Source organism: Halichoerus grypus, chromosome 15 (genome assembly GCF_964656455.1).
Source record: "Halichoerus grypus chromosome 15, mHalGry1.hap1.1, whole genome shotgun sequence".
In the NCBI taxonomy this organism is placed as follows: domain Eukaryota; kingdom Metazoa; phylum Chordata; class Mammalia; order Carnivora; family Phocidae; genus Halichoerus; species Halichoerus grypus.
In genome coordinates this window covers 4672373-4699951 of record NC_135726.1, presented here as the reverse complement: position 1 = coordinate 4699951, position 27579 = coordinate 4672373, and the positions used below count along the sequence as shown (strand labels likewise).

At 57.4% G+C, this 27579-nt stretch overlaps 1 protein-coding gene and 1 long non-coding RNA gene across 3 annotated transcripts in view; one reads left to right on the top strand and one right to left on the bottom strand.

Annotated features, from left to right (window-relative positions):
* Positions 1–23136, top strand: part of NECAB2 (N-terminal EF-hand calcium binding protein 2) — a 29404-nt gene extending 6268 nt beyond the window's left edge. Inside the window, exons 3-13 of one of the 2 annotated variants that reach the window (XM_078063659.1) lie at positions 1557–1665; positions 3589–3614; positions 3766–3863; positions 13006–13142; positions 15508–15626; positions 15779–15858; positions 18830–18883; positions 19466–19578; positions 21734–21811; positions 22334–22425; positions 22737–23136. In XM_078063659.1, coding sequence (XP_077919785.1) covers positions 1557–1665; positions 3589–3614; positions 3766–3863; positions 13006–13142; positions 15508–15626; positions 15779–15858; positions 18830–18883; positions 19466–19578; positions 21734–21811; positions 22334–22425; positions 22737–22801 — 971 coding nt within the window. In that variant the 3' untranslated portion in view covers positions 22802–23136. Of the gene's footprint in view, positions 1–1556; positions 1666–3588; positions 3615–3765; positions 3864–13005; positions 13143–15507; positions 15627–15778; positions 15859–18829; positions 18884–19465; positions 19579–21733; positions 21812–22333; positions 22426–22654 lie in introns of both variants that reach the window. The other variant, XM_036104941.2, reaches the window with a different exon arrangement.
* Positions 22325–27564, bottom strand: LOC144380323 (uncharacterized). The gene is made up of 4 exons (XR_013444407.1): positions 27411–27564; positions 26968–27166; positions 25964–26076; positions 22325–22454 (listed from the first exon to the last, which is right to left on the bottom strand). It is a non-coding gene; the product is annotated as an uncharacterized LOC144380323 (long non-coding RNA).
* Between the last annotated feature and the right edge of the window lie 15 nt (positions 27565–27579).

The following is a 27579-nucleotide window of genomic DNA, read 5'->3' as shown; positions in this document are numbered from 1 at the left end:
TCTGTGACATTGAACCTTGAGCCCGGATGTCAGAGGCGTGAGGGGAGGTTGCCCTTAGCCCACCCCCACCTCCCGCACATTCATTTTCTCCCTCTCTCCCAGCCCCTGACACTGTAGGCCTGATGGGCCAGAGGGAAGACAGGTGGAGGGAAGCCATGCAAGGTTCGAGGATCTCCCTCTGCTGAGCTGGTACCTGTGTCCTGCTTTGAGCCCCTGCAGAGTTTGTGGGTGCAGAGAAAGATCATCCCGAGCCTTTAAAATACAAGAATGGGGGCACCTGGGTGGCTCCGTCGGTTAAGCATCCGACTCTGGGTTTCAGCTCAGGTCTTGATCTCAGGGTCCTGGGATGGAGCCCCGCTCAGTGGGGGGTCTGCTGGAGATTCTCTCCCTCTGCCCAAACCCTGTGTCCTGGTCCCCCTTCTCCCTCCCGGACCAGGAAGGGGCCTCTCTAATCCACACAGAGGTACCACATGGGCTTGTAGGGACTTTGGTTGCAGATTGGCTGGAAGTAACGGCAGGGGGTCTGTGCCGAGGGGCCGGGGGCTTCCCTCTCCCTGACTTCCATGGCCTCCCACAGACGTGGCTCCTTTAAGGAGCAGCAGGAACTGGTCTGAGATCATTGAGGAGGGGGCGGAGATCAGCAGGTGCGCCCAGGTAGAAGGAAGTTGCAGAGGGGGAAGCTTGGGGACTGCGTCTCCCAGAGTCACTGGTTCTGCCGCAAGCCCTTCCGTCTGTGACCACCTGCCCCCAGCCCATGAGACGTCCCCCCGCACATGCCGGTGCCCAGGGGGGCTGCAGGCGGAGGGAGAAGAGGTGAGACAGAGGGTGGGACCGGTGGGACACAGGGGCTATGGGGCCCCTCCCATCCCAGGCCCACAGAGGCCGGGCAGTGCCGGGGGGGCCCCAGGCAGGCCTGGCGCCTCCTTCCCGTGCGGTTTGGCGTCTTCATGGTTGGGTCTCTGGCAGGGTGAGAACCAGACGGCTGTGGGCAGCCGTCTCCCATCAGACGGTATGAAAGTTTGGGCCCGAAGTTTGCTGCGTGGATGGGGCAGAGTGGTGAGGAGGTGTTCCCTCCCCTGAGTCAGGACCTGGGTGCTGGGGTTGGAGATGATGCCGGTATGGGGGGGGCGGATTATGTGGGCATTTGGAAGCAAGAGAGAATGGTCCTCAGACCCCCTGGTGTCGGCGCGGTGCTCCCCTAAGCCGTACCCACCCCCAGGTGGCTAGGCGAATCGGGAGAGAAGAGCACCTGGCCGGGAGCAGGTGCTGTTCGTTGAACCTGTCAGTAAATGAGCCCCAGCAAATTAGCTGCTACTTGTCGTGTTTGTTGGCTTGGGGATTATCTCTAAATGGGAGCTGATGTGTTGGTTTGGGAACCAGCTGGATGAGTCGGTGATTTTCTGTGGCCTGGAGTTTACTGGTTAATTTGGGCATTCACTGGGCGGGCGGAGATTATCTGGCTAGAGTTTATCTGTTGATTTGGGAACCGTCTGGATCTGGGGATGTCTTATCTCTTAGACACCAGCTGCTCAACCTCCTTCCTCCCTTGCTTGCAGACGATGGGAAGTTGTCCTTGGAGGAGTTCCAGCTCTTCTTCGCAGATGGCGTCCTCAACGAGAAAGAACTAGAGGATCTCTTCCACACGATCGACTCCGACAACACCAAGTGAGCCAGGCCCCCGCTGCTGGGGCTGGGGGGCGCAGTGGCTCTGGGGAGGACCATCTTCCCCTCAGCGAGGTGATCCATCTCTGTCTCCCACTCCCCCGGAGGGGCAGGAGACCCGAAACTTCCCCACACTCGCTGACCCAAAAGTCCGATCTGTTTGGCCCCCACCGGCCGGGGTGACCTGGGGAGTGGGCACGTTGACATCACATTGGCACGTTGGTCTTTCCTGAGCACACGTGGCTAAGGAGGGATAGACCCTCGATTCTGCATTGTGTCCACAGGGTAACGAAAAGGGAAAGTTGGTAGTGACCTCTGCCTCCTGCCCACTCAACCCAGTTCTGACCCTGGCACCTCGTGCTCATCCCCAGTCCCGATGTGAACTCCGTGACCTTGATCCTCACTGGTCCTGTCTTAAACCAAACGGACCACATACTAATCGTAACTCTGAGTTTAACCCCGCTTCTCTCTATCTAGCTAACCCCCATCGTAACCCCCCGAACTTGCATCTCAGAACTAACCAAAAATTCTGGCCTGACCCGTCCCTGAGCCAAGTGCATGCTTACCGACCGCACCGCCTCGTCTTTCCCTGGGATTCCGCGGGCAGGATGAGGCCCAGCCCCCTTCTCCACCCCGCAGCCCATCCCTTTCCTCGGGCCTACGCAGGCATGGGGACCAGAGTTCCGGGGATGCTGCTTGGAGCAGATTTGATGAGCTGGGGTCCCCTGAGACAGGCAGGAGGTGGTCTGAACAAGGAGCTGCCACCAGGCCTGGCTGCAAGGGACCCAGCCCAGTGGTGGCCTGGACCAGAGGTTGGGGCTGAGAGTGTCCTGGGAGGCACAGGCTGGGGACCAGGGTGGGCAGGTGTCCCTGTCTGGGGAAGGCCCCTGGAAACAGCTTCCTGCTGCAGACGCCGTGAAGGGCTCGGTTTCTGCCAACAGATGGAGGTTTCTGAGCGCTTCCTGCCGTCCCCCAGGGAGTTTTCAAAGGGCCAGGGCACGTGCCTCTTGGTTTATTCATTGTCCTGGTGCCTTTTGTGTTGGGCCAGCTGGGTCGGGATGGGGGGAGGAGGAGGCTTTGGTTGAAATCCTCATTTAAGCACAATTGAACAGGCTTCCTTTCTGCAGGACTTGTCAGAACATTTAATACGGGATGTGACTTGGAGGAAGCTCCAAGACAGGGCTTCCAAAGCCTCTGAACCCAGATTTATTTGGCCATAGGAGCCTTCTCCCAGACACATCTTACTGACCTGGGGTTCCAGGAGCTCTCCAGCCCAGGGCAGCCCCTCCTCTCTCAGTGAAGGAACTGGGGCCCAGAAGGGGCCAGCTCATCAGAACCTGCACAGACACTCGGGTCCCTTGGCATCTGCCCCTAGCACGCCCCACCACCACGTCTCTGCTCTGAGGCTGCCGCGTGCACCTTCCCCAGCGTGGGTGGCATTCTGGGGCTTAGTCTCCTCTGAGGAAGCACAGAATCCTCTCCACGGTGTAGGAATGGGGATGCGGGACCCCAGGGCGAGGGTAGAGACAAGGAGGGCTGTCCCAGGACCCCCGAGAGCCCCAGGACCCAACAGACAGGGATGCCCCGGGGGAAGCCTGTACTAGTTATGGGCCCCCCACCTTCTGTCCATTCCCTCCCTTCTCCCAGCCCCTCGCTTAGCCCCATTCCGGGTCCCATATGCTCATGACATGGGCAGCGGAGTGGGGGAGAGGAAGTGAGTGGTGGTGGGGTCAGAGGACATGCAGATGTGGACCCTGCTCCATCCTTGGGAGGGCTGGCATCCTTGACCTCATCTATGAAGCAGGGCTCATGGGGCCAGCATGGAGGATGACGACAGGCAGGGTGTGGCGGCAGCCCGGGGCGCGGAGGGGGAGAGCGGATGGGATGGGACGGGCCTCACCTGAGTCTCCCTCCTTCTCTCTGCAGCCATGTGGACACCAAGGAGCTGTGCGGTACGTGCCCAGCTCTGCAGGGACCGGGACTGGGGTGGCGGGATGGGACTCGGGGGAGCGATGGGGGCACAGGTGGGATTCCTGGGAGGGCCCGAGGGGTGGCGTGGGGTCCTCCTCCTCTCACCCTGACCTTTGCTTTCCCTTCCCTCAGATTACTTTGTGGACCACATGGGGGATTATGAGGACGTGTTGGCCTCCCTGGAGACCTTGAATCACTCTGTCCTGAAGGCCATGGGCTACACCAAGAAGGTCAGGGGGCGTGGGTGGCCCCTGGGGCTCCGAGGTCTGAGATTTTTCCCTGGGCATCCTCACCCAGGGGGGCCTGGATTTGGGATGCCAAGTGCTGGGTGGGTCGGGCTCTGGGGTGGGCTTTACTTGGGACTCCCAGAGGGAGCTGATGGAAGCTGGGAGGTGGATGGAGGGGCTCGGCGAATGGCCTGGTCCTGCGGGATCTGGTTTGGAGCGCGAGGCCGTTTCCTGGGGTTGGGTGTGGTCCGGGCACGCGGTGCTAGAAAGCGAGCAGGGGCCTCCCAGAGCCCTCCGGCGCCCTCGCACAGGTGAGGTCCCCAACAGTCTCGGGCCCTCCTATAGCAGGGTTGCGGGACGGCAGGGGCCGGAAAGACGCGGGGTCCTGCGGCTGCCCTTGGCCGAGGGCTTGCCCAGTGTCGGGCGTGAGAACCCCATCCGGGTGGCAGGACTGTTGGGAGTGTTGGGAGCAGGCCCCCTGCTGGGCTCCCTGCGTGTCCCGGAGAGAGGTCTGGGGGGCGGCTCCAGCGGCCCTGCCCACAGCCCTGTCCCTGCCTCGTGTGCCCTGGAGGAGGACGAAGGCAGGGAGCCGGGGCCAGGTTGGGGGCTGGGCGTCGCCTTCTCTGCTGCCGCTCAGGGGCAGAAGCAGCCCATCCCCCAGCCTCGGGGTCTGCACCCCGCTGGGCAGGCACCCCGGGAAGAGGCGCACTGGCCAGCCCTGTGGTATAGCCACTGTCACTCTCACCGCCCCGTTTCGTGGCCACGCGCACAGGCTCGGAGGAGGGACCCTGCAGAGTTGTAGCCTGATGGCCGTAGCTGCGGGCGAACTGAGAGAAGCTGGGGCAGGGCCCGGTGGGAGGCGTGGAGCTCATGGGGGGGGGGGGTGACCGAGGGCCAGTGAGCCGCCAGGGGGGCAGCACACCAAGCAGGCGTGCAGGGAGGAGCGGGGAGCGGGTCGCGCTGAGGGACACGTAGACCCAGTGGAAGGACCCCGAGCCAGTCCCTTCCCCCCCGCGAGCCTCAGTTTCTCCATCTGTGGAATACAGTGTTCACCTTCGAGTCCTCAGGGGGATTGAAGGAAGTAAGGTCTCCGGCTGCTTAGCACGGGGCCCGGCACAGAGCAGAGGTGGCTGTTTTATCATGAGGCTCCTGTCGTCTGTCCGGACAGAAGTAAGATGAATTCTGTACGCTTTTTCACATGGTACTCGGTTACTGCCCCGCATCTATCAGGGAATCGCTCTCTTCCTCCAGGTCTCAGAAGAGCTGGGCCTGATCCTGAGCCTCCACGCACCCACATTTCCATTCCTCTCCTCCTGCCCTGCTATCACGGGTCTTGGTGTCTTAGAGCTTATTTATTTATTTATAAAGATTTTATTTATTTATCTGACAGACAGAGGCACAGCGAGAGAGGGAACGCAAGCAGGGGGAGCGGGAGAGGGAGAAGCAGGCTTCCCGCGGAGCAGGGAGCCCAATGCGGGGCTGGATCCCGGGACCTTGGGATCATGACCTGAGCCGAAGGCAGACGCCCAACGACTGAGCCACCCAGGTGCCCCTAGAGCCTATTTTAAATATCATGTAAGACCGTTTGCCTGTCATTGTTCATCTGTCCAGACTTCGGACGTTCTGAATGTAGCAGGTGGGCAGTGGGTTTGCAGGGGAGCGTGGAAAGAGCCCAGACTCTGGAATCCCTGCCCCGACCGGGATAGCAGCCCAGCTCCGCGCCTGATGGCCCCGGGGGGGACGTGCCCCACGTGCCCCCATGGGACCCCCTCGAGGTGGAGCCACCTCCCAGCTGTGCCATCTCGAGGTGTCACCCACATGCATGGTTACTTCTTGGTCTTTGGTCATAACTCTTCATCGGGGAGACCTTGTTCTCCACCAAGGAGCGGATTCTAACGTCTCCCAGTAGAACTTGGGCTACTGGGCCGCGTTGGAGATGCTGCTCTGGGAAGGCGTGCGCTGTGACCCTCGGTGCGGCCTTTGGGGCATTTCTAGTGGTGACTGTAACGGTGTTTGCGGCGGCGGTGGACATTCCTTTTTCTGGCTTGTTTTCTAACCGAGTTTTGTTGGTAGAAATGCAGCTCGTTGGTTAATCCAGATGCTTCACTCGCACCGTCCGTCCGTGTTGAGTCGTGAGCTAGTGCGCTTCGCTTCCTCGTGTCTCCCGCACGGTCCTCTTAGTTCTGGGCCGCGTCCTGCCGCCTCCCCCCCCCCCCCCGATTCTGCAGCCCCCGCTGCTGCGTCAGCCGTCCTTGTTTGGCTCGGGATTCTCAAGTGCGTCTCTCCGGTATTTCTTCGCTAATGACAATATTAATACCAGCTCTTATTTTAGAATCCTCTTCAGCCTGTAAAAAAATATATATATATTTTTTTGCCTTCCCTTCGTTAAATTCCGTCTTAGGAGGTGGTAGTGGGTTTTTTAAATTGCCTTTCTGATGACGTGATTCTTCTTCAGTGATTGGTGGGGTGGATTCTATTCTTAGAGTCTCTTCTGTTGAACAGTCCTTCACTTCCTGACGGGCACCCTATCCCTCTGTCACAGGGCTGCGTTCCCTGGGTCTCTCTCGGACTTGATCGGGAATGAATTTAGGTGGGCTTGAAGATTCTGCTGTGTGTGAATCAGCTTCTCCGCCACAGAATCCTTTTTCTATTCAAAAATAGAAAGAATTTATCCAGGAGGCTGGGGTCAAGGTCCTCCGCAGGGGAGGGGCTGTCCTTTCATAGGTTTTTGAGGTCAATCCTGGGTTCAGTTAAGTGCTGGACTTTTTATGTCCATTTTAGTGCAGTTTGAAACAAAACGGTCACAGACACATTCAGCTTCGCGATCTGTCATGCAGAGCATGTTGTTGATTATTTTTTTTTAAATCTAAAAGCTTCTTTGACCCAAAACAGGCACTTCATGCAGATTAAATTGAACAAAACATCTGTTTCTATAGCTCTAGTCTTGTTTTAATTTTTGTCCTGTTGTGCTACATTTTAGAAAATTTCTGTTTGACAGTTTTGCCTGTTTTTTTTTTTTGTTGTTTTTTTTTTTTTTTTTTTTTTTTTTTAAGATTTTATTTATTTATTCGTTAGAGAGAGAGAGCGTGGGCGAGAGAGAGTGAGCGAGAGTACAAGCAGGGGGAGCTGCAGGCAGAGGGAGAAGCAGGCTCCCTGCTGAGCAAGGAGCCCGATGCGGGACTCGATCCCAGGGTATTGGGATCATGACCTGAGCCGAAGGCAGACGCTTAACCGACTGAGCCACCCAGGCGTCCCTGTTTTTTTTTTTTTTTTAAGATTGTATTTATTTTAGAGAGCGTGCAAGCAAGCAGTGGGGGAGGAGGGGCAGAGGGAGAAGGAGAGAGAAGCCCCAGCGGACACCCCACTGAGCGCGGAGCCCGACTTGGGGCTCCATCCCCGATCCCACGACCCCGAGATCCCAACCTGAGCCCAAATCAAGAGTCAGGTGCTTAACCAACAGAGCCAGCCAGGCGCCCCAGTTTGCCTGTTTTAGTTTCTCATAACCAGCCCCTCGACAAGTGTCTACATTTCCTGATATGTTTCCTACTGTAGTTACAGTTTCGGGCCTTCTCTCCTTCCTACCTGCCCAGGCTGGTGGTTGCTGCTCTTCTTTTCCACATGTGAAGTGCATTGCTTACATTCTTTTGATAATCAGGCTTGACCTTGGATGTTTTCACTGCACCTGTGATTCTCTGAGGGAGGCACCTCCTCCCTCAATCTCCCTGACCTCTGCTGCATCCCTGCTCATCCCGGGCTTCACTGTGCGGGGGATGGAAGCGAGCAGCCCCCTGGGTTTCCCCGCTTCTCTCACACGGTGTGATTTCCTCCTGATACAGTGCTTGAGTTGTTTTGATAATGACCTCGTGGATGCTCGAGAGGAAGATGTGGGTCATACTTTCCAGAATAGGAAATTTGATAATGGCTGTCCCTTCTGTGTTAGGACGTGTGTATTACTAAAGAAGGGAAACCACATGTCTCGTACAGATGTAAAAATGCGTGCGTTCTCTCATTTTTGTCAACCCCAACATTGTTATTTTTATTACAGGTTTTTAAAAAGATTTTATTTATTTGACAGAGAGAGAGATAGCGAGAGCAGGAACACAAGCAGGGGGAGTGGGAGAGGGAGAAGCAGACTCTCCTGCTGAGCAAGGAGCCCGATGTGGGGCTCGATCCCAGGACCCTGGGCACATGACCTGAGCTGAAGGCAGACGCTTAACCGACTGAGCCACCCAGGCATCCCCCTCACCAGTCACTCCTTCTTAAGTTTTGGTTTCAAAATTGAGAAAATCACTTAAGGCCTTAAGGCTTTTTTTTTTTTTTTTTTTTTTTTGTCTCCATAGGAATTTTCTTCAGTAATTTTAATCCCAGAAATACAGAGTTCACGTCACTCATTTATAAATACTTGGCTTGTGTATACAGTTTTTCATGCAAAATCTTTATATCATTTACCATGTTGTCTCTATTTAAAAAGGTTTTCATGATTTAATTTTGACCTTACTTCCATGACTGAATAATCAAAGTTAATTATTTTTGTTATTCGTCTTCGCTTTCTACTTCCTATATAAGGAATATGAATATTTAAAGGACTCATGAATTAATGTGAGGACGGGTAAGATGTCAGAGCTAGCTCAGAGGAAAATTCAAAGAATCCACACCATGTACAGAAGCAACCAGGAATTCTGGGATGACTTTGTGAATAAATGCAGAATTGACCCATCCCCAGTGACAGTGACAACCCTTGTCCAGACAAAATTCATGTGTGCTTCTGTAGATGAGAATTATTTGCAATATCATCCCTATTCTACATTCTACAGAGTTTTAAGAGTAGCTCCAAAACAAAGACTTAGCCCAGAGGGTGTACTAGGCAGGAGACCCGGTAATAATCTTGTCCGTTTTGAAGACTTTCACACTTTCCTGGCAATGCTCTTTCCATTCGTGTTTATTATTGTCCAATTTATCTGTCCTCTGGGACAGTGACGAGCTAATTTGTCATGCTAAATGACTTAATCTCTGTATTTTTAATGTGTTCCCTAACTGTATTTTTAGCCATGTTGTTTGATGCATATAGACTTTGGTTATGTTTTTATTATATAAATGGTGCATGTTCAACTTGCAAAATTCAGGAAATAGAGAAAAGTATGAAGAAGAATTTCAAATTTGTACTCCCAACGTTCCTCACCACTGTTGTTAATTACCTTATTACCTCTGAGCCTTTTTGTCCCCATGTGTGTTTCTTTAATATACTTAATACCGTTCTGTGCACACAAAAACTTATGTTCTACTTTTTTCCCCACCTAATATCTTTAACACTTTCCCCACGTTATTAAAACTGTCCAGAAGCATCTTTTTAAATATTAATATTTAAATGTACTGTTCTTCTTTTTGGGGTATATTAGATTATTACCAGGTTTTTGCTATTATGAATAATATTGTAATCTTGGGACATAAACATTTATGCACATTTTGCATGATTTCTTAAGGATGGATGATCAAAAGTGGAATTACTGGGTCAAAGAATAAGCAGTACAAGGCTCTGGATATAAAGCAAAATTGCTTTATGAAGTGGCTGTGTCCATCTGAGTCCCCATTGCCATGTTTGTTTATTTATTTTTTGCTATTTTTTATTTTTTTGTTATGTTAATCACCATACATTACATCATTAGTTTTTGATGTAGTGTTCCATGATTCATTGTTTGTGCATAACACCCAGTGCTCCATGCAGAAGTGCCCTCGTTAATACCCATCACCAGGCTAACACATCCCCCACCCCCCTCCCCTCTAGAACCCTCAGTTTGTTTTTCACAGTCCACAGTCTCTCATGGTTTGTCTCCCCCTCCGATTTCCCCCCCTTCATTCTTCCCCTCCTGCTATCTTCTCCTTTTTTTTTTTAAACATATATTGTATTATTTTATTTTTTATTTTTATTTTTTATTTATTTGAGAGAGCGAGAGCACAAGCAAGGGAAGCAGCAGGCCGAGGGAGAGAAGCAGGCTCCTTGCTCAGCAGGGGCTCGATCCCAGGACCCTTGGATCATGACCTGAGCCGAAGGCAGATGCTCAGCTGACTGAGCCACCCAGGCGCCCCTCCATTGTCGTGTTTACGGCATCTTCGAGTGATACTGTGACTTGTCCTGTTGATTTGACCAAATTTGGTGGCAGGATTTTTTGCACAGACTTCACTTTGTTAATAATCTGGTGCTGTTTTGGTTTAGAGGTGCCTCCATGGCTCTCATTTCGTCAAGTCTGGGATTGCATGTTTACACGAGGGAGCTGAGGCTGCTTTCTGCTGGATTTTATGGTTATAATCCGTCTGCTCTGACTGCTGTTGGAATCTTTTATGCTTCCCAATTTGCGTGCTTCCTTTGTTCCTCGGTTTGCCATTTGATGGTCAGCTTTGTTAATAGCATTGATTGTGAGGGGCGCCTGGGTGGCTCAGTTGTTGGGCGTCTGCTTTCGGCTCAGGTCATGATCCCGGGGTCCTGGGATCGAGCCCCGCATCGGGCTCCCTGCTCTGCGGGAAGTCTGCTTCTCCCTCTCCCACTCCCCCTGCTTATGTTCCCTCTCTCGCTGTGTCTCTCTCTGTCAAATGAATGAAGAAAAAAAAAATCTAAAAAAAAAAAAATAGCATTGATTGTGATTTCGAAGGGAAGCACTGTAGCTTTCATTTTCCACTGGCCACCTGGAAAACAGGAGCTTTGTGAGCGCGCTTCCTCCCATTTTTATACCTAGCTCATAAAAAACACTTCCTATACCTTTTTGTGGAATTAAAAGAATTTGAGATCTTCAGATATTTGTTCCATACTTCTACCCTCTTTATTGACATAATCCGGTGTGATCAAAATTAAGCTATGATTAATATTTTCTTTTCCTGACCTCTGTAACTTTACATTTAATTGCAGCTGTCACTGCTGCTCTTTTCATGATTCCCCTAAGCAAGAGTTCTTTCTGAGGTTCGACCCTAGATATTTCGGGGGAAATTCCTAGGCATAGTTTGTTGGAAAGGCGCTCATCTGGTAGCATGTCAGAGATTTGCAGGTTTCTGAAGGTCTCCCTGTTGTGTGTCCACCCGGTACAGAATTCCCGGATCTGACCCTTTCCTTCTGGAATCGGTGGAGTTGGTCTCCTGGTTGAGGCATGGATTGTGGTGGAGGAGAGATCTGTAAAGGCTGCATTTTCACTCCTTGGAAAATAACTCGTCTTTCTGGAATTCAGCTAACCAGTTACACGCATGGATCTTTTGGAACCTCAGCCACGGATCTGGGTGCTTCTAACACACTTAACAGCTCATTTTTCTGCCTGATGGTTTCTAGCAGGCTCTCTCTCTTTGCATTTAAATTCTTACAACATTATATCTTTTTGGCCATTCATTTGTCCAGGGCCCGTTGATCACTGGATTGAGTGTGGCTTCAGCCGTTTGCTGGGGAGGGTAATCAGTCACTGAAATGCATTAGGTGATGGGAGCCTTATCTACCTTCTGCCACAGATTCATTCTCTGTCGGGGCTCGTCTCCAGCGTTGGCACGGGACGTCCACCCCCACACGCCTCCCTGTGTGTGCCTGCCTGTCTTCCCCACGCTCCCCATCCCTGCCTCTGTTTCCCTCTCTGTCTCTAGCCATGTGTCCCTTGTGTACTCGTTGCTAATTAATTCCTGGTCAGAGTGATGGATGGCTTAATTTGCTGTCCTTGGGAGCCCTGTTTTCCCTCGCCTTGCCAGGGACTGGGTGGACCTCCAAGGTGCCAGGCAGTTGGCTCGGTGGGGGGGGGGGGGCTTGGCATAGGAGGCGGGAGCGCTGTACAGCGTTTTGGGGACCAGCGTCCCCAACACGGTGCTTATTGGATCCCTTATCATCCTTGAGTGACCTGGCTAAGCCAGAACCTTCTCAGTTCCACCGTAAAGCCTTCTGAAGCCAAGGGGATCGCAGCTGGATCCAGAAGCCCTGAGAAATGTCTTTGCTGCAGACTCTTGACAGAAGGGGAGATTCTGTCTTGCACCACAGAGCGAAATCTGTGGAAACCCTTTTCCTCCTGCTCTACCCAGAATTCCTCTACTCGTGGCCTCTGAATCTCCCTCTCTTGGTTCCCCCCAGACTCCCTGCTGCCCCCTTCTGCTGAGATGGAGTCTCTGGCATTTTCTTGAGAGGAGCCAGTTGAACTTCTCTGGTTGCTTTTGAGTTTTCTTTTTTTCTGGGTAGCATCACGAAGGCCCAGGAGCCCAAGGAATCCTTGGAGGAGGAGGGAGGGGCAGGGTTGTGTACTGTTCTTCTGTCACACTTTGTCCCTGTCAGTGAGAACATCAGGAACGCCACCACCAGTGAGCGTGCTATCTCTCCCAGCCCCTCACCAGCATCATCTTCACCGTCACCTCCATCATCACCACCACCATCCGCTTCAGCATCTCCATCATCACCTCCATCGCCGTCATTGTCACTGCCATCATCTTCATCACCATCACCATCACGTGACACCGTCATCATCACCATCATCTTCATCACCTCCATCATCACCACCACCATCATCACCACTGTCACTGCCATCTTGATAACCATCACCACCATCATCACCACCATCATCACCACCATCCTCTTCAGCCCCTCCATCACCATCATCACCACCACCACCACCATCACCACCACCACCTCCATCCCCACCATCCCCACCATCATCACCACCACCATCACCACCACCACCTCCATCCCCACCATCCCCACCATCATCACCATCATCCTTGTCCTCGTCCTCGTCATCATCATGACCACCACCATCTTCACCATCTTCATCATAGCAGCTACTGTTCATTGAGTACTTGCTATGGGGCAGGCACGGCACTGAGCATGTTACGTACAGTCTATCACTCAGTCCTCCGTATGACCTTGCAGGAGAGATACTGGAGTGACTGCTGTCGTGGTCACAGAGGTAAGGAGCTGGTACGTGGTGAAGCCAGGGCTCAGACATCTTCTCAGAATCCATAGCCCGTGTGCCCTGATGCAGGAACTCTGCTGTTCCCCAGATGCAGGAGGCGCTGGGGTCCCCATTTCCTCCTGCAAGGCAGAGACACCAACCCCAAGTGCCCCCCTAGCTCAGCCCCCCCAACCCCAAGTTCCTCTGTAACCCCTCTCCCATCTGTGCCCCGTCCCTTCCCTCCACAGGTGTACGAGGGCGGGAGCAACGTGGACCAGTTTGTGACACGCTTTCTGCTGAAGGAGACGGCCAATCAGATCCAGTCGCTGCTGAGCTCCGTGGAGAGTGCGGTGGAGGCCATCGAGGAGCAGACCAGCCAGATCCGGTGCGTTCCCGGGACCTCCCTGTGTCACTTGGGGCTGTGTCGCACACACACACGGCAGTCTGCTGCTTGCAGGGGCCATGTGTGCGTGGGGGCTGGGGGGACCTTGGGCAAGGTGCTACACCTCTCTGTGCCTCTATTTCCCCAACTGTAAAGTGGGATGGTTCTATACCTGCCTTTTCAATGACTGTGCGGATGGAATGAGACACTGTACGTGCAGAAGAATGCCGGGGGTGCGTGCAGGACGTGCACGCAGAGTTAAGACTGTTTCCTAGAGTCTGGCCGATTTGCCACATCCCTGTACCACTCGCTTACGTTATTACCCAAGACCATTCTATTATTTGCCTTGCTTCTGAAAACTGGAAATAATTTCAGGAAACTACATGGTTACCATAACCAGAGAAGTTTCCACGTGCCGTCAGTGAAGTAGCTATAAAACCCACCACCTGCTTTTGCACGGTGTCGGGGAAGCCCGAGGCCTGCCCTGCCTCCATCTGTTAGAAGGAGGGACTGGGGTTGCAAAGAGAGGCCTTGAAGAAAGAGTAGCCCTGAATCCTGACTTTCTCCGCAGGACTGAAAGAGAAGCAAGGTGATTTAAGTGATCTCGGGCCATGTTTGCATGGCAAAAAGCCAAGGAAAAGCATCTGTGCCAAGTTGAGACAATTCCCCTCTGCCCCTTCTTTCCAGAACAGCCGATGCATCTGGTGCCGAGGGGACACAGAGAGAAACGGGGGACAGGAACCACAGCCATGCGTCCGCACAGGCAGAGGCTCGCCGTGGCCAGGGTGGCCGTGGCTGTCCCGTGGGGGTTTAAGCACGTGGTGTGTGGCTGGTGAGGGCTGGTCCCAGCCAGATAGGATTGCAAAGGCTGCTCAGGGACGCGGAGCCAAAATTTGTTTGCTCTGGGTACCCGCGGGCACGTTATCTGGGAAATGTCAGATGCAGATCCCCGGCCCCTGAGCGTGCCTGCTGGATTGGAGTCCCTCGTCGCTGAGCTCACAGCTTTGCATCCGTCTGCGCTCAGCCTCGTGATTCAGAGGGTCCCCAAAGTGACCAGCCCCAGCTCTGGAGGCTGACACGGAGACTTCCTTCCTATTCTGGTCACTGGAGTAAAAGCTGCGGGTTTTCTCCTGCTGTAGGACAGGAGTTGGCGGGTGCAGTCGGCGGCCTGTTCCCTGCGCTGTGCCAGCCCCATCATGTGTCAGCACGTACACCTGCCCGGCCCCGTGCTGGGACCTTCCTTTGGGACCTCGATGGCAGAGGGGGCCCTTCGCGATGGGGAGTCACATCTCCATATGCACTCCCCCTTCAAACCGCCCCGAATCTCAGCTAATCCGTCCCCTGGCTGCAGGTCCCCTTAGGCTCCCCTGTCCAGGAGCAAAAGCCACTGGTTCAAAGCCCGCGGCCCCTGTGGGACTCCCGCTGCGCACATTTGTGGTCTGAGGGCCACGCTGCATTTGCTGCCGGTTTGCGGAGCATCGGGATGGGCACCTCAAAGTCTCTACCAGCCTTTCCCTCCCCCAAAGACTTGGGGTGGCCCCTGCTGCACAGGGGCGAGGCTTGCTGAGCTTTTGGGATCATGGGAGACAGTCTGGAATGTACCAAGGCAGAAGGCGGCCCAGGACAGGGCGTATTGGCTGTGTGCCCAGCGGTGTGTGTGTGTCTGGGTGTATTTGTGTGTCTGCGGTGAGTGTTCCAACATCTCTTTGCACGTGGGTGTTTGGCCATTCCCTGAGCATTGGTTGAGCCCCCACTGTTGGGCCAGGCACCGTGCTTGGTGAGCCGCGTGTGCCCGTCAGGCGTGCCGGGCTGGGCACTTGTGTGCGTCGGTGTGCGTGGGCGCCGTGGACGGGGACAGCACATGGGGCCCGGCCCCTCTCTCTAGGGCCTGGCTGAAGTCGGGAGCACAGATTTCTCTGTGCTGTTCTAGGCCCTCTCTGGACTGTGTCTTAGGGCTCCCTTTTTCAGAGAAGGGGGCTGTCTAGCTGGTACAGACCCAGCCTCCCCCTGCCCCAGTGAGGCAGGGAGGGGAAGCTGTCACTTCAGTGGGCTGGGAGCCTGGCTCGGTGTCAGCCCTGGAACGGAACCCCCCGGGCACAGAGCCGGGGCTGTGTCGTCCTAGAATGTAGCGAAGTTTGGATCCCGACTGCCCTCTAGCTGTGTGGTCTTGCTGAAGGCCCCTGTCTGTGGGCCTCATTTACTCCTCGGGGAAACCAAGGCCATCATGGCCGCCTCACAGGAATGGGGCTCCACCGGGTCAACTGTGCACATTTCCGCTCACAGCAGGTGCTTAATATTTGCCAAAGCTAAAAGCGGCCAGGGTCCTGCGGCCTCCCTCATGTGTGTGTTTCCTCCACTCACACTGCAGACAGAACCACAGCAAGCCCAGCCACGGCGTGGCGGAGACCTGGTCTGGAAGCGCCGCGCCCCCCCACGCCCCCAGCCCCAAGCTGGGGGCCTCGGAACAAGGGAAGAGTCTTCCTTCTGGTGAGAGAGTGTGGCGGCCTGGGGTGGGGAGCCCTGGCGGTGGCCCAGATGTAGCCTGGGCCTCCAGGTGGGACTGGGAGGGCTGAGGGCGCCTCTCCCCTCCCCCAGGCCTCACCCTGCCCGCCATCAGCATCTCTGTTCCTTTTTCTTAGTCACTGCGGACCCCAAGGAGGAGGGCCTGGAAGCCCAGATCAGCCGCTTGGCAGAGCTAATAGGACGGCTGGAGAGTAAGGTAAGCCCGCCTAGCCCTCGCCCTTCTCCCCTGCCCTCTGCACCCAGTGAGTGTAGGGTTGGGCCTGGAGTCCGGACAGGAGCCAGGGACCTTGGAGAGGGCATCACCCATGGGGCAAGGGGGGATGGAGAACAAGACTAGGGAGAATATGTCCTTTGCACCAGTCCAAGGAGAGGTGCTGGGGGGTGGGGAGCTGTCCCAGGGCTGGGGGCAGCCCGGAGGGGCGGAGGGGCATCTCAAGGAGCAGGAAGGAGTCAGCAGGGACACGGATGGCGAGGGGACAAGGCTTCCTGCAGCTTTGCTCAAAGGTGGGCCTGGCCTGGGCAGGTGATACTAAAAGGTGGATGAGGGACTGCGACGTCCCAGGGGAGATGAGAAACATCCCGAATGACCAGATACGATTTGGCACGTCCACGGGTAATAGAAAATGGCACAGTCTCTACAGAATCCTGTCTTCAGAGAACATTTCACCACTCAGTAGGTCCTCAGAGTAGGACCGCATTAGTCTCCCACGGTGGCCGTAACCAGTACCAGGAGCGGGGCTGAAAGCCCAGCCTGGGGTTTGAGCCTAGAAGTCTGAGATGAGGCTGTCCCCTGAGGCCTCTCTCCTGGGCCGTAGACACCGCCTTCTTCCTGTGTCCTCCCTCGGTCCTCCCTCTGTGCGCGTCTGCGTCCTGATCTCCATCTGAGGACAACGGTCAAGTTGGATCAGGGCCCACCCATGGGACCTCATCTTAATTACCTCTTCAGAGGCCCTATTTCGAAACATAGTCCCGTGCTCGGTTCCTGAGGGGTGGGACTTGCACATAGGATTTTGGAGAGGAAACAGGTCAGCCCATAACAATGACCATTTGTTGGCAGAAAGACAACAGGCGGCCTTGAGGTTGACCAATGGGCTCAGGTCTCAGATTGCTGTTTGAATCCTGGCTCTAGCACTTAGCTGTGTGACCCTGGGCCAGTGACTTACCCTCTCTGAGCCTCAGATTCCCGCTCTAACCACGGAGAAGTATTCAGGATAGTCCTCCTCCCAGCGTTGTTGTGAGGATTAAAGAAAATGAGGTCTTAATGGCCTAGCCCAGAGCCTGCGTGCGGCGAGCATCTCCTATGAGCAGTTGGTAGCAATCGTCACTGGCTCTTCTGATGCCAAAACCCGGACCCGCGCGCCCTGTCTGCCTGCGGGACCCCGGGGAGCAGGCAGCTCCCAGCTCTGCGCTTACAGACATTTTACGTGGCTCCTACCTCGCTGAATTTTTTACATCTTTGGCAAAAGGGCAAAAAAGTACTTTGATGGGTTTGGGGGTTCCGAGGGATTCGTGGGGGCGGGGCTCCCCACGCACAGGGAGGCTGAGGCCAGACCTGGAGGGGAGCCTGAAGGAGGCGGCTACCCACCTGCAGGGCGGAGCCGAGGTGGGATCCCCTCCCTTACGCCGGCCGCTGAGTGGGAGCGGTGGGAAAACGGCTCGGCGGGACCCTGAGGCCCGGTTGTCATAACAACTCGGAGCGCCTCCACAGGGAGGTTCTTTGAAGCTTATTTTTAGCACCCGGTCGCCTTAACAACCAGCTGGCTGGAGACCTCAGAGCACCTGGGTGTCCTGGAGACGGGGCGGGGCCCCTCTGGCTGGCCTCTGATTGGTGCAGGCCGCCGGCGGGAGCCAATCCGGTCGGCCGGGGCTTTCCCGGCCCTCCGCGTGCCAACCTGCGCCTGCCCGCTCTGCCTGGGCGGGGCTGATGGGGCGCTGGAGGGGGCGGGGCAGACCCCCACCCTCGCCGCCATCCTCGCCCTCCGCCCTCCGTGGCCCTGCTGGCCCGGAGAAGCCAGGGGAACCAGTTGCAGCCCCTGCCTCCAGGGGCCTCCTATGCGGTTGTAGAATGACGTGCCGGGCACACCCTGGCCTCCGGCAAAGCTCCTAGCAGCGCCGTGTTTCTGAGAAGTGGGTGCTTTCCGCAGGACCGGCTGCAGAAATTACGAGGCCATTTTGGGCACATGCAAAAGGAGCATGCAGGGCCCCCTGCTCAGACATTCTGAAGAAGTTCAAGGTGGTGACTGCGCAGGTCACATGCCCCCTTCCCGCTCGCTGTTTTCCTTAGCCAGCTACGGGCCTCCCACTCGTGCCTCCTCCACGCGAGAGAGGAAGGACCCGGGTCTGTGACTGTGCCGGAGACGCAGGCTGTCCTCGTGGAGGATGGACAGGGATGGGCCCAAAGGCGCCCAAGTTGAAGAAGAATCACAAATTTGTGGGTCAGGAGGAGAGAGACCCTGGCTTCAAACCCAGTCTCCAGCGCTCACGCAGGGTTCTGTGCTCTGAACAGCGAGAGCATCCATCAGGTGCCCTGTTCTAGACGCCGGCTCAGGGTCGTGAGCAGTATGCACGCGGGTCCTGCTCGCTTGGGGCTTACGGTGGGCCAGCACCTACCTCAGCGTGCACAGTTCAGCAAGATGTATTGGCGAAGTGCTTAGTTCAAGGCGTGTGGGAGGCCAGGGTAACAGACCAGCCCATTAGATTCACGAGGCGCCAGGGGTTAGGACTCGGGGTGATTGGTCGGTTGATGGGGAGTCTCAGGGCTGTTGCCAGCAGCTGTGGCAAAAACCCAGCACCCTGGATTCGAGACTCAAGCCCCCCACTGCTGCCTGTCCCAAGACTACCCTCCCCCGCTAACAGAATGCCCGCTGGGCAGGTCTGAGTGGCCTCTGTGCCTCCCAGTGCTCCCACATGCCAAGGCCAGAAGGGCTGTCTGCTGTCAGTCTCCCAGCCTGGCTTCCCAGCTCCCCGCAGGGCCAGCACGGTGTATGGAGGGTGGACTGAGCCCTGTCCAGCCGCCTGGGGACTCCAGAGCCCCTGGAACCTTGCGGTGGAGAGGCCGCAGCTCTTTGATGGCTCTGGGCACTGTGGTCTCATTGTGGTGGTCCTGGAAGCCTCCCTGGGGGAGGTGGCCTCTGTCTCCAACACGTCTTTGTGCATTGTTGTTTCAGACCCTTTGGTTTGACCTTCAGCAGCGCCTCTCGGATGAAGAAGGCACCAACATGGTGAGGCCTGCTCCCTTCCTGTCCCTCTCCTGTGGCCCCATCCCTGCCTGAGCCCGGACTCGATGCCGGCAGCTCCCTGTCCTTGACACCCCCACCCCGGGACCACCACCAGGGGAGACAGCCCCAGCTCCTGGCCACCCAGCCCTCCCGGGGCTGGTTTACTTTTGGACGAAATAGTTGGGCTCAGAGCAAAGTGAGCAGCCCAGGGACCCCAAAACCCGGATTCAAGCAGAAGTGGAGGTTGCATCTCGGAGCAGAGAGCCTTGCGGGCAGCTCCCGACGTCCGCAGAGCCTCTTTAAACACCCTTGTTGGCTGTCCTGCATTGGGGGGGTTACGCAGCTCTGAGCTCTGAAGTCCTAGTTCTTTTTAGCCAGTTTCACGTGTAAGAAAGAAGGGGCCGGGGTGTCCATGGGTTTCTTCGGTTTTATTTTGGCCAAGTTGTCCTGTCCTCTCTGAAAGGTCTGGGGAGGCCGGGTCTTGAGATGTGCCCAGGGGGCAGGGAGGGGTCCTGGGAGGAGAGGGCTGGTGCGAAGTGGGGGCGGGCGGCCCACGCTCACGCCCCCCCCCCCGGGGTCCCACAGCACCTGCAGCTGGTCCGGCAGGAGATGGCCGTGTGCCCCGAGCAGCTGAGCGAGTTCGTGGACTCCCTGCGCCAATACGTGCGGGGCACCGCCGGGGCCAGGAACTGCTTCCAGTGAGTGAGCTGGGGGGGGGGGGGGGGTGCGGCGCGGGCAGCTCGGCCTGGGGGTGGAGGGCGGGCTCCCCCTGAGAACAAACCGTGCCCCAGGGAAGCCCCTTGTCGGTCCGGGCTTTGCCCCGCCGTGCGAACGTGGCCGGGACTCTGTCTCCCTGGCTTTAGCTTCCTCGTCCTCCCTGGGGTTGCTGGAGGGGACAGTGGAGTAGTGGCCGTGAGGGGCCCAGGCCAGGGGCTGGGGCAGTCTGCGTTGACTCCGGGTGCGCAGCCGCCCCGGGCCTCACCCTCTGCTCCCTGCCGCCCAGGCTGGACGCGGCCGCGTCTCAGCCTTGCTGGTGGCGCTGAGCGAGGGCTGCTGGCCCAGGCCACCGGGCTCGCGCCGCACGCCGTCTCACGCCCACCGGGGAGCGGCCGGAGCCTCCGGTCCCTGCCGCGGTTCTCTCTCCCCAGCTCGTCTTGGCCTCCAGAGCACAGGCACCTTCTCCCTGCTTCCTGGGGATACAGCCGGGAAGCAGGCCCCTGCTCTTGCTGAGCATTTATTCTAGGAGGGAGAGGGGCAGACAGAGGGGGGGGTTCCCAACGGGGCCAGGAAGCAGGGTCCTGGAGGGGGGGGCTTCAGGAAGGGTTTGCTCTGGGTTGAGGGGCTGCATGTGCTTGAGGCCAGAGTGAGGAGCAGCCCGACCTGCAGGATCTGAGGAAGGGCAGTCTGGGCCAGGGATCAGCTGGTGCCGAGTTTGGGGACAAAGCCAGCACCTGGTGTGGCCTGACAGTGACACCAGCAGAGAGAACTGGGGCTGGTCGGGACCGTGCGGGAGATGCTTGAGCAGAAGGCAGACGTGGTCTGGTCTCCTTTGTGGGCAGAAGGGGTGAGTGGGGACCAGGGCCAGGAGGGGCCCCGCAGTCACGGGAGAGGGGCAGGCCTTCCCGTGCTGTGGGTTTTGGAGCCAAGCTGAGCGGCCTTGTGAGTGGCTGGGATGGAGGAAGGTGGAGAGAGGAGGCAAGGCTGAGTTGGAGAGCCTTTGGCTTAAACCCGAGAGAGGATGGTGCTGTGTGCTGAGCTAGAAGGGTGGGAGAGGTCAGGTGTGTTGGTGGGGCCGTCCTACAGGCCTCTGGGGCCGCGTTAAAGTCCAGCTAGCAGTCGAGGCGCTGACGTACGGGTGGGGCGACCCTGGGAGTGGAGGCGCGCTCACCGTGGGCGAGAACGTGGGAGGGGGAGGGGAGCAGGCGGGACGCGGTGGGGCTTCATGCCTGCATGGGAAGGACTGTCCTCCCTGCGCCCCACGCCTGCCTGCGTGTCGTTCCCCCCCCCCCAAGCAACCCGTGTGTTGTCAGCCAGACAAATGCAGTCCCCACAGGGGCTTTCATCACCCAGTAACCGAACGTACGTGAACCAAATCGCTCCCAAGCTGTGCCATCCGCGTCGGGGGAAGGGTTACGTCCGGTCAGTGGGGGACACGCGTGCCCCGTCTTCTCCCCGAGTACGAGCCCACAGCCCCACGTGTGCTTTGAGGCTAGAGCATGGTGAACTGAGGCTACGATCAGCAGCCTCGATCCTGTGCGGTTAGGGCTGGAAGGGCCCGTGATGATACAGGGACGGCCACCCCTGACAAAATCCTCCTCCTCGTGGGATGCTGGGCATTCTGTTCTGCGGAGCTGTGAGAGAGCAGAAGGCAGGAGCGCAGCCGAGGGGCCAGATGGGGATGGGGTTAGAGACGGTGGAATCCTAGAGCCTCCCCGTCCCCGCCAGGTCAGCCATGCTCGGGGAGGCAGCCCCCTCCCCTGGCCCAGATAGAATTAGCCCTATTTAATGGGAGGTAGGGGGCCTGCCGGACCACTGACCCCGGGCAGGCCTTCCCCAGCCACTGCTGGTCCAATTCCAAGTCCCGAGACTGTTTCAAGGATTAAATGAAACAATTCTAGAGGACAGTGTGGCAAGAGGAAGATGCTTTTATTTTTGAAGGAAGGTAGGTAGGGTTTTTAAATGAATAGAAAACCTTTTCACGTGTCATTTCATTGTAATTCATTGTTTCTTGGCCCCTTTGCGGGGCGGGCCTTGTCATGGGTGGGGGGGATACTCCCTGAACTGACCAGTCTGGGGGGGGACCCTGCCTTGAGGGGGACAGGGGCAGCCCCCCAGCTGGAGCCTCTCTTTCAGCATCACAGCTGTGAGGCTGGCGGACGGCTTCACCTTCGTGGTCTACGAGTTCTGGGAGACTGAGGAGGAGTGGAGGAGGTGAGCCCAGCGTGAGCTCCAGGCGCGGTGGGTCAGGGGGTGGGATGCAGGCACCCCTGCCCTCGGGCATCGCTGGAGAGCTGGGAGGGCAGGGTAATAATGAGCGCCTCACTGGGCCGACAGGGGCCCTAAATGCCATGGGAGGCACGTTTCTAGGCCTCGAGGGACCCCCCCCCCCACCAGCTGGGCTCTGAACCCAGGTCCTGCCCTGGGAGCCGAGGGCAAGGCTGTTCCCACTTGAAAACTGTGGCCCCTGGGGGCTAAAACTCCAGAAAGTTCTCTGATTAAGAACGCTCTGTGGGAGGCAAGAGCCGGGCTGTCCCTGCCCCCTCAGCCTGCCCCTCCCTGAGGCCTGGCCTCCGCATCTTTACCCCCTGGCTCGAGGCACCGAGCATGGCAAACAAGGGGTTAGGCACCCCCCCCATCCCGGGCAGAGCCAGGACCCCCCTGCGCCCGGGCGGGAGGCTCTCCCAACCCCCAGAGCACGCCCCCCCCCCCCCCCCCCGTTCCCCTGGCTTGCAGGCACCTGCAGAGTCCCGTGTGCAAGGCGTTCCGGCACGTCAAGGTGGACACGCTGAGTCAGCCAGAGGCCCTCTCCAGGATCTTGGTGCCAGGTAGACAGAAGTGGGGTGTGCAGAGGGTCCTAGAAGCGGGAAGACCAAGGGCGGAAGAGTTAGGCGAGCGCCCGAGAGGGGATGTAGCCCTGCAACCTCGAGCCAAGGGGGGGGGGCAGAGCCTCCAGCAGCAGGGCTGTGGGCCCCCCTCCCTGGGGCCCCCAGTGTGGGCAGGGGCTGCCCTTCCCAACCCCCTCCTCTGTTTCCTGTCTCTCTCCCCCGCCACCAGCTGCCTGGTGTACTGTGGGCCGCGACTGACCACCTCCCTGAGGCCTTTGGATCAACCTGCCACTCTGTCCACTCTTTTCTAGAAACTTTGGTATACAACCTGTCTTTTCAATATACTTCCGGACAAGAATGTATTTTCCCTGTGTGACGTGAAGGAGCAGCCCCTGCCCTTGCCCCGACCCCCCCACCCCCCAAGGCAGAGCAGCATCCGAGACACAGAATGCACAGGGAAACCTCCTGGAACCAGCACCCTCCCTCCCCAGCCCAGTGGCCATGCATGACCCTCTCCTCCCCCCCCACCCCCAGCAGGACTGGCCCCTCCCCGGGCCACTGCCTCATGGGCCTGGGGCCATTCCTCTCCCTGGTAGGAGCCGAGACCCTGTAGTGCCCACCCACGGCCTGGGCCCAGCTGCACAGGACCGTAGAGCCCACGTAGCCCGTGCCCTGCTTGGCAGTCAGGCACCAATAAACCCTGGTTGGGAACGGCCGCGTGCTGTTTTTTTCTTTCGAATTTTCTAGTGCAGGGCTGCTAGAGGAACAAAGCGGTCTCGGTGCATGGGGCCCCCTTAGTGGCCATGAAACCTTGACCCAGTCACCCCAAAGCCTGTTTCCTTATCTATCTGGAAAACGGAGCTGATAAAGCTGAGGTATGTATTTTAACAGACACGGTCTTGCCCGTTCCAAAGTTCTGGGAGTCCCCAAGAATTCCCCTGTGGCTCAGTAACTCCCTGAACTCCGCGGCGCCCTTTCACTCAGCTACGAATTACGGCAACAGCAAAGGGAAGCCGTGCAGGGGTGGCAGAGACCAGGCCCAGAGCCCACAACTGCCCCCTTTCTCCCGGCACGGAGGCATGACCACGCGCATGGAGTACTGCTCTCCAGAGCCTCGGCAGTCGGCTTCCACTGCGGGCCAGCCCTACCCAGGGCTGACAGCCTCCAGCCCCTCTGGAGGTCAAGCTGAAACCTCCTGGTCAGAGACCCCAGGTAAACACAGAGGTTTGAGGTCAGGACAGTCCAAGGTCCTAGAGGTCACCTCCTGGGAGCCAAGGGCCAGGCCCAAGGCCAGACTGCTCTGGGCACAGTGGATCCTTCACTGCACACCTAAGTGAGCTATGCCAACAAGACAGTTCAAGTCCTGTTCTGGAACCTCTCTAACTTGCTTGCTCTGTTTCTGTGTCTTAGCACCAGAGTAGTCAGACACAGAAATCTCAACGGACCAGGAAAGAGCACCCTGGCTCCCCGTCTGCAGGCAGGATGGAGGGGGGACAGAAAGGTCCTAAACCAGGGCAACAGTGGGTCGGTGGGACCTGGTGGGAGCCCTGGGGCCGCAGATGCACCCAGAGCAGCCAGCCTGTGACATGGGGACGAGAGGACAGCTGTCCTGCCACCTCCTGGCAGGGTTGGATGCTGGCCCTTCACAAAACACCAGTGACCTACAACATGGGCTTGCAGGAAGTGTAAAAACCAGGTTCGGATCCCAGCTCTGCACCTCCCAGATGCATGCCCCTGCAGCCAGCCTCTCTGAGCCCCCATTTTCTCATCTATAAAGCGGGGAGAAGACCCTTCCTTGAAGACCAGGACTGCCTGGCTCACAAGAGTGGCACGTAACGGGGTCCTGCCCACAGCATCCACAAGCACCCCCAAAGCGGGGGCTGCTCCAGTTGGCTCCGTGGTCTTACAAAGATTCTTAGGGGGCTGAGGCTCTTTGGGGTGTAACTGAGGAACCCCACGAGCTGGGCGTGTTACACTTCTGCCCCACATCTTACCCGCTGGCCCGAGCTCCCCCGCCCATGTTGTAGGCTCTCTGCTGATGGCAGCTTGAGCTTTTAGAGCCTCAGTGGATTCTGAGTGGGTGCAAACAGGCTCCGAGGAGAACAAATTTCAACCCTAAAAGGTATCAGAGTTCCCACTGAATTTACACTTCTCTGCCAGGCACGCATACACCATCTCCCTCAACGCTGCCATCCTGTGACTGGCAGGTTCCCCCGGGGGGTGTAAACAGAGCAAGCAACTCACCAGAGGTCACACAGCAAGCTAAGGGCACCACTTACACCCCAACCCCGAGCGACCCACCCCCAGTCCTGTGCCACACAGCACCCCCACGCGGGAACAGCTCCAGGATGGGACATTAAGACCTCAATCGGGTTCCTCAGTTAAAGACGGAGTCACCCTAGGAGCCCATTGCTAGGTCTATGCTATGCCCAAAAGAACGGAAGAGCCGCAGGCGAGCAAATACTCGTGTACAAACGCCGATGGCCGTCAGTGGATGATGAGACGACGTGGGCTCTGGCCACACCAGGGGGTGAAAACACGATGCCACGTGAAAGCGACCAGCCATGAAGGGATCTAGCGTGTGATCCCATCCCCATGAACCGTCTAGAATAGTGACGTCTACAGAAGCGGGAAGCAGATCAGCGGTTGCCGGGCTGGGCTACGAGGGAGTAGGGAGTGCCTGCTAATGGGGCTGGGGCTTCTTGTTGGGGGACGGAAGTGTTCTGGACACAGGCAGAGGTGGTTACACAACACTGAGGTACCGGAATCGTACACCTTAAAATGGTTACTTTTGTGTTAAAGTTCACCTCAACTACTGCCCACCCCCCAAAAATCTCAATCAGCTCACCCGCCCAGATCAAGAAGTTCACCACCTGCGTTCAGTGGCCGATCCACGTTCTTGCCGCATATCCAGCTCAAAACCCAAACCTCCCGCGGCGAGCGTGCGGAGGCAAGCCTGTGGGGGGGAGGGGGGGCAGCTGCTCAGGGGACCGGCAGCGCCGGGGGCTGGTGTCCCTGCCCAGCTCCCAGGGGAGCACCTGAGCCAGAGCAGCCGGCAGCCCTCGCCCTCACAGCAGAACTAATCACTGTGACACACTATCACTTGGCCACATCTGCAGGATTGAGACGTGGGTCTCCACCCTCACGCACAGGGGTGACCGTGGCCCGGGACCCGGGACAGGCCAGCCTCGTGGTGTTATAGGTAGGTCTCAGCTCCCGCTCGCTGCTAACCTGGGGCGGGCACAGGGGCCGTCCTTTGCTCGGTTTTAGAGGAGAGCGAGGAGGACGCAAACTGAGGGCCACAAGGGAGAAAGGAGGCGGTGGCTGCTGACCTCCCCGAGGAAGGACACCGAGGCTGACACTAGCAGGAGGGAGGTTTGCGTGGGCTAGCCCAGGCTGTACCGCTGCTAGGGACGGGCAGAGCACAAATGCCACCTTGACCTTGAGGACACCGCTTCAGCCCTTCCTGCCACCTGCCGGCAGGAACCTGAGGGGGTCACTTAGTGTGGGAGGAGGACAACCCTGAGTCAGCTCATACCTCCGCCGGCTGAGACATCAGAGGGCAACACCCCAGCCTGCAGTTCTCTGCCGTACGTGCTGCATGATGACGGTTGAGGTGACACTCCATCCTAGGAGGACCCCATCCTGTCCCTGACACAGATCAAGATAAAAATGACTGTCCCCAGGGAGATGTGCATCGCCCCTTCAAGGGCCCCACCCTCTTCCCTCAGCATGGAGTGCCAGTCCACTTCCTCCCTGATGTGCCTTCCTGTTTTTGGATGGGCCCTAGCATCTTCTTTCCCTTTTCCCTTGGCAGCCGGGAAGCTCGGTGTTCACCTCATCTCAACCTAGGTTTTCTGGAAATAAAGCTACCATTGCTCAGCAGCCCCCACCCCCACACTGCTGCTGGAGACACATTATCACCTTTAATTCTCACAGTGAGCCTTCCTGGCATCATATGCAATAAGCCTGCTCCGTTTGGTGGGGAAACAGATTCCCAGAAGCACTTCATCAACTCCCCCCATATTGAGATGGCAAATGGCAGAACCTGTGCTCAACAGCAACAGTCTGACCCCAAAGCCAATTCCCACAGTGCCCCCTTCGAGGGCCCCAGCCTTCCCCTGCCACACTCGGCTCCTCCCCGGGACTCCGTGAGCGGCCCTAGCCCGGCCCCAGCCTTCCCGGCCGGCACGGCACCACCTGTCCGAAGCGTGCGGCATACGTGATCAAGGACTCCACTGGCTGCCGCCGAGGGGCAGTCCTGCCGCAGCCCCTGGCCTGGCTCTGAGGCCCTTGCCCGGGGGGACGCTGTGGCCACCAGACACAGGGTGTGGGGCTGGCCAGAGGGCACTTGGAGGAGACTCCTGTGCCCGCCTCACTGGGTCAGAGTCTACACCCGCAGCCAGGACGGAGGGCAGAGGGGCCATCCCTGTCCCTGGGGTTGGGCAGACCAGGTCCCATCCCCTTGGCCACTCGGAACATGTGCTAAGAAAATGGACAATGGAATTTAACCCCAAATCCATCCCGACCCTGGCTCTGTACCTCATAGGACAGGTATCCTGGACTTGTCCGAGCCTCAGTGCCTCACCTGTAAAACGGACGAATCTGAAAACATGCGAAGTCAAAGGAGCCAGACACGAAGGCCATTCGTACGGAGTGTCCGGAAGCAGCCGATCCACAGAGACGGCGGACTCCTAGTTCCCGGGGCCAGGGCAGGGACTGCTGATGGGCACAGCTTTCTCTGGGGGCACAAGATACACCAGAATCAGATGTTGGCGACGGTGGTACCACTCTGGCCATCAACACCCACCGAACTGTGCACTTTGCAAGGCTGAACTTCATGGTATGTGAATTACATCTCAAAAAAAATTAACGCAACTGGATAGGCTGGAAAAAAAAGCCCCCAAAGCTGTATGACCGCTCGTCTCACACGGGCAGGCACGCATTGCTCAACACAGCACCGACAGGGCCCGGGCAGCACTTACCCCGAGGGAGCTGTCCTCGCACGTCGGCCCCTCCCGGCTCCGGCACCGCTGGCTTCCCGCGGACGTCCCAAGGCAGAGGAAGGGTGGCCCGGATCCAGCGGCATCCAGAACATCCCAGGTCCCATGCGGGGTCAGTGCCAGCAAGCACAGCACGAAGGAGCAGCTGGGC